Source organism: Panthera pardus, unplaced genomic scaffold, assembly GCF_024362965.1.
Source record: "Panthera pardus isolate Hobbes unplaced genomic scaffold, ASM2436296v1 HiC_scaffold_13, whole genome shotgun sequence".
NCBI lineage: Eukaryota > Metazoa > Chordata > Mammalia > Carnivora > Felidae > Panthera > Panthera pardus.
This window is the reverse complement of record NW_026526688.1, coordinates 183,018,388-183,031,002: the sequence shown is the minus strand read 5'-3', so window position 1 is coordinate 183,031,002 and position 12,615 is coordinate 183,018,388. Positions and strand designations below refer to the sequence as shown.

At 40.3% G+C, this 12,615-nt stretch overlaps 1 protein-coding gene across 2 annotated transcripts in view; it reads left to right on the top strand.

Moving 5' to 3' along the window:
- Window positions 1–4,355, top strand: part of STIM2 (stromal interaction molecule 2) — a 150,240-nt gene extending 145,885 nt beyond the window's left edge. For both annotated transcript variants that reach the window (XM_019453539.2, XM_019453540.2), the window contains one exon: window positions 3,360–4,355. In XM_019453539.2, the coding sequence (XP_019309084.1) occupies window positions 3,360–3,837 (478 nt within the window). In that variant the 3' untranslated portion in view covers window positions 3,838–4,355. The remainder of the gene's footprint in view (window positions 1–3,359) is intronic.
- Window positions 4,356–12,615: the final 8,260 nt, after the last annotated feature.

Here is a 12,615-nt window from a genome sequence, read left to right as displayed (position 1 = left end):
GCTTATGGAAATTAATAGGAAAGCTAGAGCTCTGTGTCCAGTAGAATTTTCACGTTTATGGAAATGTTTAGTCTTCCTTCCAAATAGCAATGTCAGAAATGCACAGTAAATATGAGAATTTGGATTCAGAAAACTTTTCCTCTTTATTTAGTCTCTTACATGATGAACCACTAGAACCCTTACAAAACAGTAATAGTAACAACATTTACTGTTTACTGATCTTTTATGTTCTCTGCATTATGTACATGGATGCTCATTTACATCGTACCTTGAGTTTTGTTACATAGGCATTAAACTTGCACGAATTCACCTATTCCTCACTGTGAGAAAGAAATAGAAAAAAAACAGCATAAATGGTACACATAATTAAGCTCAACATTCCAAAGAATATATGTTCTAAAAAAAAAAATGCTCACAGATTATACCATTCCTGCACTCCAAAGCTGACTGGTTATGCAGAAGAAGCAGCACTTCATTATTTATTTTGGAGTTAGGATGTTAGAACTAGAAGTAATTTTAGAGATTAATCAAATTATCTTCCTTTGACAGTGAAATTGAGTCCCGGTTACATTAAGTGATTTGCCCAAGGTTGTGTGGCTGATTAATGGCAGGGCCAGGACAGGAATCTAGGTCTCCTAACTTAGATCAGTATTCTTTTCACATATTATTTAGATTTTAGAGACCAGTTTCTGAAATATTTTTAACCTAGCTTAGAATTTCATACACCAAGCAGCCAAACCACAAAGCAGAGTAGAAGTAAATTTATAAAATTCTAACTAAATCAGCTTCTGGTTCTGGAAGCTGAACAGCTTCAGGGAACAGTGATATATGCTGTATAATTAATGGGTATCCACTCCAAAAGGAAGCTAACAGAAAATTCCCTACCAGCGATTGATTTCTGAGTCCTTTCTTTTTATCTGAGCTGCCTTGTGCCCTCCGTAAGCACTCCCCATTATCATATTGTAAAAGCACTTAAAAAGTCTGCAGCACGTGTAACTGTATTGTGTGAAAGCATCATTTAAGTCTTTATTTGCCCAGGGGATTTTGTACCTTCTGAGAGCTTGTAGTGTAATAGAAACAATCTTCACATACATGTGTAAAATACATAGAAATGACCAGTTACATTGAGCCATCTAAGATCAAGGTTTAAAACACGGTATTAACGTGAAAAACATGTCAGAAGTAATATCACTATGTGAATAATGAGAGTAATCACAGGTCATCTGAGGTGAGAGATCATTCAGTTCATTTACTCTATAAATATGAACTTAGTTCCTTGCCGTATGCCGTGCACTTGCTAATAACTTGAGCTGCCAAGACAAGTGAGACAAGGTCCTGGCCTCGCTCTAGCTGGTGGATTATGATCATCTGTGTTCTTGCCTTTCTCTTGTGGCTTCAGCTCTCTTCCTTGTCCCACCTTATTCCTTTTGCCACTTACTTTTTACCGTGACTCTACTTTTTATTTCTTACCGTTTCTTTCAGAGAGTGAACAATATTTGTGTCATGTGTGGTACATATCAGAACAAGTAAGACATGATCTCTGTTATCTGAGATCTTTTCTCCTTTTCTTTCATCTCTCTCTCGTCCATTTGTTCATTCATTCGCTCATTCATTGAGTGTATCACATATTTATTAAATACCCACTGTGAGCTTACCACTACTCCAGTGCAGAGGATACAGAAGTTAGAAAGACTCCCTGTCCTCATTAACTTTTCTTTCTTCTGGAGAGACATATCAAAAGTTAATACAAAATATCGTTTTAGGTAGTGGAATTTTCTGGGATGCTACACAAAGGTAAAAAGAAAGAGAATACTTCCTGGATAGAGTGGTTAGGGGAAGTCTCTCTGGAGAGAGAACAGTTGAGCAGTGACCTGAAAGACATTGAGAAATAAGCCATGTAGAGATGGAGGGAAGGAAAATCGGAGGCAGAGGAAACAGCAGGTGCAAGAGCCCTGGGGGAGTCACGAGATCGGCACGTTGGGAGGAACAAGGAGGAGGCCATGATGTAATGAGACGGGGAATGGTGGCCTTCCGCTGGAGGGGTCGCCGTGGTCCTGATCCTGCTGGGCTTTGTGGACTTTGACAAGGTCTTTGGATTTTAGCCTGAGTATGGGAGGAAGCGTTAGTGAGTTTTGAGCAAATAAATGATGTGCTGTGAGTTTTTAAAAACCACTTCAGCATCTGTGTAGAGAAGTAGTTAGGAGGGAGGAACAAGAAGGGAAGCAGGGAGACCCGTTAGGACGCCATCACAATCCTTGAGGTGAGTCCAGGGGGGTGGGTAGTTCAGAAAGAGGGGCAGTGCCAGTGGGGGAGTGACGAGTGTTGGATTTGAGGTATATTTTGAAGTAATGGCTGATAGCATTTACTATATGTTGGCCTTGGGGTTGTGAACTTTTGTCTTTTCATTTTCTCTCTTTACTGTGGAGAAGGGGCGGGGGCAAAAATCACAAAGGGATAAATCCATGAGAATTTATTGAATGTCTGCCTTTTTAAAAATAGCATTGGGGGGCCTGGGTGGCTCAGGCAGTTAGGTGTTTGACTTTCGATTTCAGCTCAGGTCCTGATCTCACAGTCTGTGGGATCGAGCTCCGTGTCGAGCTCTATGCTGACAGTGCAGAGCCTGCTTGGCATTCATTCTCTCTCTCTCTCTCTCTCTCTCTCTCTCTCTCTCTCTCTCTCTCTTTCCCTCTCCCTCCCTCTCTCTCTGCCCTTCCCCACTCGAGCCCTGTTTCTGTCTCTAAATAAATAAATAAACTTAAGAAAAAAAGTGTTATGTCATTGACTTTCACCTCCCATCCCCCCCTCTCAATTGTACCTCAGCTTCCTTCCCCCATTTTTAAACTTGGGAGAACTTACATTTTAGCTTAGTATATTCCTTTCTTCCTACCTCAGGAAGATATATTTCATCAATTTAATGACAAAAAAAATAAAGGGAGAGACAGTGACTGAAGTTCATCTTTTAAAATATATAATGTCAACTGTGTGATTTAGAAAGAAAAAATAGTATTGAAACAAAACACAAAAGTAGCTGAAATAAAATTACTAAATCTGTAAAATTTAAACATTTTTATTTGTCTGACAATTGAAGAAGGTGTAACTTGAGTTATGTTTCTTAGATTGGAAGATTCCATTTTTATAGTTCATGTAAATATTAAACATGGAGCTTTGATAAGTTGTATTATTTAAAGTAGTAAGTTTCCGATTTTGTCAAAATGCGTGCAGAATTTTAGCATTTCTCCCATTTACATGTTGATAGATTAAAAAATGGAAGTTGTTTTAGTTAGAATTAATTACAGTGTCGGCTGGTAGTCTTAAAAAATATTGATTTAAGATTTTACCTCTGTCTCCCTCTCATCCAGGGAAGTACCAGACACGGCTTCAGAATGTGACTCCTTAAATTCTTCCATTGGAAGGAAACAGTCTCCTCCCTCAAGCCTGGAGATATACCAGACATTGTCTCCTCGCAAGATATCGCGGGATGAGCTCTCTCTAGAGGATTCATCCAGAGGAGAGTCCCCGGTAACTGCAGATACCTCGCGGGGCTCTCCTGATTGTGTGGGTCTGACAGAAACGAAGAGTATGATCTTCAGTCCTGCCAGCAAAGTGTACAATGGCATCTTGGAGAAATCCTGTAGCATGAACCAGCTCTCTAGCGGCATCCCGGTGCCGAAACCTCGCCACACATCCTGTTCCTCCGCCGGCAACGACAGCAAAGCAGTTCAGGAAGCCCCTCACGTCGCCAGGATAAGCAGCATCCCACACGATCTTTGTCATCACGGAGAGAAAAGCAAAAAGCCATCAAAAATTAAAAGCCTTTTTAAGAAGAAGTCTAAGTGAACCGGCTGACTTGATGGAATTCGTTCAAGGGGCATCTTTAAACTGTTACCTCCTGTCCTCCACCCCCTCCCTTTGTGTTGTTTTAATTTTAGGAATGTAACTCCACTGGGGCTCTCCAGACTGGATGCCGCAGTGGAGTGTCCTAAGGGCAACTGTCTACTGTCTGCTTATTTAAATGACTATATAATCAGTTCATCAAGCCAGTTATTACTGAGAAATCATTAAGAGATGAGACAGTTTACAGTCATTTCTGCCTATTTATTTCTGCTTTGTTATTAGTGATGTATATACAACATTTTGTTGAAAGCCACTATGGACTTACAAGCTTTAATGGACTAGTAAGCCAGCATGGGCTTGCAAAAAGTTCTTGTTTACCACACCATCTTCTTATCTTTCCACAGAGCTATTTACATCCTGGACTAAATAACTTAAAGTAAAACTAATTGCACTACCGTTTTCCAGACTGGAAAAAAAAAAAAAAAAATCTCTGCAAGTGAAACTGTATAGAGTTTATAAAATGACTATGGATAGGGGACTGTTTTCACTTTTAGATCAAAATGGGTTTTTAAGTAGAACCTAGGGTTTCTAATTGACTTGATTTCTGGAAATGAAAACCCACGCTTTTATTATGGGAAGCTTCTTTAAATGCATTTAATATTATAAAGTTTCAAGTCCTGCTGTAAAGATCATGTTGTTTTGTTTTTCCCAGGGCTTTCACTGTGATTTACTGCATTGCAGGCTGTATGATAAAATACAAATAATTTAGGGAGAGAAGGCTCTTGATTCCTTACACATGTGGAAGAGTTAAAACTTGATTGAAGGACTTAAACATTCACAAGCTTAAACTGAGGTTGGGGACGTGGGGATTCAAGCACTTGTTTACAGACTTTGAATAACATCAAAGAAGTTACGGTTTGTGAAGAATTTGTACTGTGGAAAAGATAATAAATTGGAGACGTTATTTTGTGGGACTGTGTTGATTTTTGTTGATAACACTCCACTGAAAACACTATACATTTTCTGGAGAGCTCAGTAAGCAGTCTTGTTGCTTAATTGCACTATAAGAAATAGTGATTTGGAAGTTGTCAACAAGTTTCTTTCCATTTTATATTGTTTGTCATACTTTTATGTAGTTTGAAATGTTTAAATGTTCTAATATCAAGATTAACAAATATAAATTTATGGTGCATTTAGATTGTGTCGTATCAATTTGTAAAGCTTGGGGTTCATTGAACAACTAGGTTATTGTAAGGGTAGCTTTTACTGTGGAGATGGTCACATAGAGCAGAAAAGCACGGTCAAATCTGGGGAGTTTTTGCCTAAATACTTTTTCTTTTAAAAATTCAGTCATAAATTGATGCGGTTAATGCAGTGTGGATGGATGTTTGGATGAATAGTGGATACGTATTAGGATGGCTTTTTAGCATTATGGCTAAAATATGTAATGTCCAACCCAGTCCCGCTTAGATGAAAATGCTGATTGATAGGAAGTTTGAGATACGCTCCAAAGAAATACTTTATCAAGAATATGAACAGTCACCTGAAGTCTCCTGAAAGTTGTGGTTGTTTATTCTCTCTAGTACTGTTGTTAAAAACTATTGAGGTCTCGGATGATATTTATATATACAGATACTTATATATGTAAGAGACAGTGTTGCAAGGGCAAAAATGGATTGACTGAAGCAGACGTAGTGTTGTGGACCAATCAGAAGGTAAGATAACCTGACAGGTCAGGAGTTGAGCAGTGGCACTGAAGTTTATGGGGTGGGGAGACGCGTGCAGGAAGAAATGAAAAGCGTTCTGGAAAGTTTCTTCAGAGTGAGGGGAATACCTTTATCTTTCTCCTTCTTAACAACCAGGCAGTTCTTCTCTTTGAAAATTGCAAAAAGGGTGAGACTTTGTGGTTTGACAGGTGGAAGAGGTAAAAGCCGCTGGGACAGGTTATGGGGTGGGAGAGGATGGCTCTAGGGGCTCCTGCCTGGCCCTCAACCTGTTGAAGGTTAGCAGGGAATTCTGGGTCAAAACCTCCGACGCTGGTGCGTGGGGGCTGGGGTGGGAGGGGCCGACTCTCAGGAACGCATGGTTTGTGCTAACTTCCATGTGCTTATTTAGAAACAAATTCAACCAAGGGATTTTCACTGCTGTGTGTTGCTTCTATTACTTGGCGTTAGTACAGTGCTCTGTATTTACAAACTCAACAGAGCATAATTGAGTTTTAGAAAGTCACAATAATTTCTGTATCATACCATTTATGTGTGTAGAGTCGGGCATTTGTATGCTTTTTAAACTACCAGTTTGTTACCTTATTAACCTTATAAAACTATGGTGTTTTTCTGATTTTAAAAGTAATCCCCTCCTTATTGTAAAAAAACGATTCATGATAGAAAAGTATGAAAGAAGAAAAACGAGCAATTGGGTCAAATTCTACTACTACCCAGTATAATTGCTTTTCAGACCTTGGTACGTTTTCTGCCAGATCATTTTCTACATATTGATACGTATTTTACATAATTGAAAACATAATATATGTACTTAATTTTACATCATGCTTTTCTCTTAATCTAAGCATTTCTCTAACATCGTTAAAACTTCATGAACAACATTTTAATGACTGTCATATGCCATTGTGTGGATTTATCATAATACTTGTAACCATTCTTCTATTATTAACCTTTAGGTTATTTCTGATTTCTGATGCGTGAAATACTAGGATTTTACATTTATTGAGCACTCTGTACTAGGCACAGTTTTAAACCCTAATATATATTCTCATAGAATCTTTACACCCACCTTGTAAAATAGGTAGTTTTGTTTTGTTTTGTTTTGTTTTGTTTTGTTTTGTTTTTAAGAAATCATTCCGCTGATGAGGAAACTGAGCCCAGAAAGTTAATAGTTTGCTGAAGGTCACATACCTAGTAAGTGGTAGTGTTAACTTCTAAGTCATACATACCACATGAATTCTAATCAGCATCTTAATTCCTTAGAATATATATTTTTAGAAGTGTATAGAAAAGCTTAAAGATAATTTATATGTATGTATGTGTGTATATATATATGTATCTACACACACATCGTCTTACATATATACCTTGAGTATAACTGTGTTTGAGGTTTCTTATCTGGATGGCCATGTGTATAGCCTCCCAATACTTGAGTGTATGAATGCCCCTTCACACTGTCACTTCTGAATTACCATTTGGTTAAAACTTTGCTAATTTAATCGGTAAATAATGTCTAGTATGGTTGGAAAGTTTTTCATGTTATGTATTTTTCATTTCAGTGAAGTGTCTGTTCATGTCCTTTGCCCATTAAGTTCCTGGGGTCCTAGTGTTTTTCTAAATCTTCTACGGTCTTGCAAATGTAGCTATTCTTGTATTCTCCATTTACGAACTAAAACAGTGATTTTTAAAAATCATGTTTGCGGTTTCCATGTTTATTTTTTGAAGTAAGCAAAGGGAAACCTACATAAAAGTTTTAGTCTTATCTATTGCCTGTTTTTAGGTCTTGAGTGGTTTTTCCCAAAATATTACAAAGACAATATAGAATCCACTTAATTCATTCAACAAATATTGAATAGTCCCCCGAGCATCACAGACATCAGCTCTGCAGGTATAGAGACTAATGTGACCAGCACCTCCCCTAAAGGAGCTCCTCAGTATCTAGTAGGGGAGACAGACCAAACAAAAATCCTTATAATACGGGCAGTCACAGAAATGTTAACCAAATGTTGGGAAGGTGGGAGCTAATGGGGAGAGGGGCTATATAGTTCAAAAGTATTTATTAAATCAAGGACCAATGTAATGGTGCTAATTTCCAAGGACATGGAGAGATTTGCTCTGGCTGAAACGTTCAGATCCAAGGGCAACTTAGGACTTCCACTAACTAGTAGTCTCGTTCTAGCAAATGAGCTTGCGGTTACTGAGTTCCAGCCAGACACTTTGTAACAGCTGGGAAGGTCCTCGTCGTGGGGTAAGTTGTTTATCAGAGAGAAGCACAGCATTTGAGCAATCCCCCCCGACAGTACTGATAAGACGGTTTCCTTCCGCCTACCCCAGCCCTAAAACAAGGTAGTCTTTGTTGAAGGACAGACTCCTTTAGATTTACCCAGGTAGGCCTGATCTTATCTTGAATCCATTGGCTTCAGGCCAGCCTTGAGGATTTTGCCTCAGTCCCACGCTTGAGCTTTCCTGAGGTTTCCTGCAGGGCTCTGCAGTGGCCCTCGTGGTCCATGACCGTGTTTGCTAGAGGCCCAGATAGGACATTGCAGGGAGGCCTCAGTCCAGATCTTGATTTCTTACCTGTGAAGGGAGTGAGACTGCACCCGGGATCCTTGCATGCGTTACAGGATTTTATCTGCCAGATTCTCCATTGTCCTGATGTCCCAGTTTTTACTGGATTATGCTGTGGTGTCCTCATCAGCCTCCAAAAGTGATTGACACCAGTGCACTCGAGGCAGACAGTTTGCCTTCCCCTCCTGGAACAGCGCTGCGGTTGTGTCCCAGGGAGACACGGTTGTGCAGCCGTTCCAGATCTCCAGGCCTTAGAGCAACAAGCAGAACTTGTGATTCTGCTGCCTTCCCTCTCCCTGGTTTGCCCCGGCAGATTCCAGTTCCCCGTGAAAGTAGGACTCTAGGAGGCTTTAACTGGGTCAAAATGGTTCTTCGTCCCTTGTTTCAGATTGCCACATTTTAGGGGTGGTTTTTTTTTTTTTTTAATATTTTGTGAGCGAGACAGCATGAACGGGGGAGGGGCAGAGAAAGAGGGGGAGGGAGAATTCCAAGCAGGCTCTGCATTGACAGTGGGACCTGAGATCCCAAACCTTGAGATAATGACCTGAGGTAAAATCAAGAATTGGATGCTTAACCGCCTGAGCCACCCAGATGCCCTAAGTTTCTTTTTTTTTTTAATTGAAGTGTAATTGGCATGCAATATCCTATTTGTTTCAGGGGTACATGATAGTGATTCAATATTTTTATACATTTTTGTAATGTATGATCCCCCCCCATGAATGTGGTTACCATCTGTCCTCATACAAAGTTATTACAGTATTATTGACTATATTTTCTATGCTGTAGGTTACATCCCCATGACTTACTTTATAATGAGGTTTATACCTCTTAGTCCCCTTCACCTATTTTGCCCACCCCTTAACCTTCTTTACTCTGGTGACTGACAGTTTGTTTCCTGTGCCCGTGAGTCTGTTTATTTTGTTTTGCTTTTTAGATTCTACATGTAAGTGAAATTGTATGTTATTTGTCTTTCTCTGGCTTATTTCTCTTAGCATAACACCCTCTAGGTCCATCTATGTTGTTGCAAATAGCAAGATTTCATTCTTTTTTCATGGCTGGGTACTATTTCATTGTATATACGTACCACATCTTTACTCATCTTTCCATGGAGACTTAGGTTGCTTTCATGTATTGGCTATTGTAAATAATGCTGCAGTGACCATAGGGGTGCATATAGTTTCTGAGTTAGTGTTTTGTTTTCTTTGGATAAATAGCCAAAAGTGGAATTGCTGGATTGAATGTTCTATTTTTAATTTTGGCGGGGGAGGGGGTGGTGGTGGGATTTTCATACTGTTTTCCTTAGTAGCTGTACCAATTTATATTCCCACCAACAGCATTATAAGGGTTCCCTTTTCTCCACATTCTCACCAAGACTGGTTTGTTTCGTTTTGTTTTGTTTTTGGTCCTTTTGATACTAGTTAATCTGACAGGTGAGAGGTGATAGCTCATTGCAGTTCTAATTTTCCTTTCTCTGATGATTTAATGGAGCATCTTTTTGTACACCTGTTGGCCATCTGTGTGTCTTCTTTGGAAAAAGTGTTCAGCCCATTGTTTAAATTGGGTTGTTTGTTTATTTGATGTTATGTGGTGTGACTGCTATATATATTTGGATATCAACCCCTGTGGAATATATGATTCGCAAATATCTCCTCCCATTTAGTAGGTTGCCTTTCTGTTTCACTGATGGCTTCCTTTGCTGTGCTAAAGCTTTCGCATTTTGGCTGCAAATCGTTGTTACATAGCAGCTGCCCTAGTGTTGCAGTTCCGTTAAGAGTATCTTGTGTTTATTTCTTGGGTACAGCTTCTTTAATTGAAGCATCGTAGTTCTCAAAAAGCCACGTGAGCTAATGGCCCATGTCTGAGAATGTTAACTGCTGAAATACTCTTAAGACCTCTGGTCCCTGAGATGCGGTTGTACCAGATTCTAGGGCGGTTGAAGGACATCACCACTTAGGAACTGGAAAAGGTTTCTAGAGTAAGAATGTGGCTTTTTTGTTTTGCTTTGCTTTGTTTTTGAAAATCAGCTATTCAAGTTTGATTCTCCTTGAAAAAGCTCTCTATTAACACTCAAGATGTACATCTGTAGCCAAAAAGTAGAATGAAAATAAAAGAAAGGGGGATTGGATTGCAGAGGATAGAATGAAGCCTGGTGTAGCCAGAGGTTACCTTTGACCTTTAAAGGTCAGAAGATGAACCTGGAAATAGGACTGGGCATAGGACCTTGGAAAAGGAGGGGAGGTAGGGAGGGAAAGGGTGCATTTATTGTCAAATCACAAACTCTTACTCATTTAATCCCTGAATTTTCTGCGAATGCCCCTGTCTACTGCCCTGAGACCTTGCCTTCTTCATTCCTAATTTTATTAACTTCCGCAAGCTAACTGAACCAGCCTCACCCTCTTTTATCCTCTTGTGGGTGAGCTCAGCCACACGTTGGATTTTCTCTGATTAAAACCTTTTTGTGCCTTTCCATTGCCTGTAGGATAAAATATAAACAGAGACTAGCGAAAGACCTTGATGTGCTGGGCCCTGCTTTTCCACCATCCCCAGGGCTTCCCATTATGGACAGAACCTAACCAGTTACACAGAACTTCGTGCAGTTTCCTGGAAAAGCCAGGCTGTTTGACACCCACCTCCCTGACTGCACACTCGCTGCTTTTGCCTGAATGTCCTCTCCTTGGGCCACTAACTCAGGACTTTTAACTCAGCTCCAGGACGTCTCCATTCATCTCCTCAGCATGGATGATCCAGCACTTGTGTGGATGTCCAGAATTTTGTTTATCATAGCACCTCCACGTCATGTGGCAACGGCCAGTTAACATGTTTGCCCAGTAAACCGTACTGTCCAAGTGCAGGGACTCTGCCTTATTTAGTTTTGAACTCCCAGGGACTGGGCTTTTAGGAACTAGATACATAACGTGCCTGATGAATGGATAAATGTCAGACATTATTGCTGCCTTCAATTTTCAGATAGCTAAGGGTATTCATAAGTTTAATGATTAGAAAACAGTTCCAGACTATTTCCCAACATAAATCAGCGTTGCATGCTGTGTTTCCATTGTCTTATATGGAGATTCCAAGGAAGGAAGAGATCAAAATGGCATGGAATGACTAGTATGCTTTCTTCGCAAAACATATTTTTACAGCTGGGCCCTGAATGATGAGTGAGGTCTGAATAAGCCTAATAGGAGAAACAGATTCTTTTCCTACCAGGCTCTGTTTAGGTGTGTGCTTTGTACAGATAGCCTGTTCTGTTTGGAGCTCAGCCCCTCTCCTGAGCCCAGCATTTAATGGCTATGCTACCTATCTGGTAATTAATGCGATTTCTTATACTGTTAGATCTCTTTCAATAATGGCAGAGTAAGCATCTATGATGTGCCGAGTGCTGGGCATATGGCAATAACTAAGATAAACATAGCCCTTTCTTACCTTGTTGAGCAAATCCATAGATAATTGTTTGCGTTAATATGTGTGTTATTAGTGCCATGAAGAAAAAAGTCCCCAGAGCCATGGAATTGCTTGATGGAAGTCAAGAAGGACCCTGCTGAGAAAGACATTTGCGCTTCACCTTGCAGATTCCGTAGGAAACAGACAAGGAGGAGAACAGATTTCTAAGTGGCCCAGGCAATGGTAACAGCATGTGTAGAAGGACACCAGAAAAGGAAGAATTGGGTGTGTTCCAGAAGCGCAAAGGAGGTCAGTATGACTGGATTGTGGCCAGGGAGTTAGAGGAAGGGGCAGGATTGTGCAGGGCCTTACAGGCCATAGTTAAGAGTTTAGGCTCGATTCTGAATCAGTGGGAAGGAATTGAAAGGGTTAAAGTGTGGGAAAAAAACATTCTCTTTTATTTATTTTATCTCTATTGCTTCCAGATAGTTTGAAGGGTAAACACATTGGTTTCTATGGCCTTAAATTCCCTCTGAGCACCTGTCACTGAATTAGATACTCAGTAAATATTTAGCAATTTGGCTTCCAAATGGCGGGAGACAAGTATAAGGCCAAGAGTGAGAGGGCACTTCAGAGGACTCACCCTTGACAGAATCTGGGGATCAGTGGGAAGCGAAGTTAGCAGGGTGGTCAGCACCTGCAGTTAGAGGCTTCGTATTAGCTCCAGTGGCTGTAACAAAACATCATAGGCTGGGGGGCGGGGGGCCGAAACAGCAGAAACTTATTTTCTGAGTCTTGGAGGCTAAAAGCCCAAGATCAAGGTGCTAGAAAGGTTGGGCTGTGTTAAGAGGCCCCTTTTGGATTTGCTCACAGCTGCCTTCTTGCTGTTTCTTCACATGGTGCACATACATGTGAACACCCCCACACACGCAGAGAACGTGCCAGTCCTATCAGATTAGGACCCCACCCTTATGATCTAGCTTATGCTTAATTACCTCCCTGTAGGCTCTGTCTCCAAATACAGTGACATTAGGAGTTAGGCCTTCAACATACGAATTTGGGGGGACACAGTGAAATATATAACGTGAAACCACCAAAGCAGTGA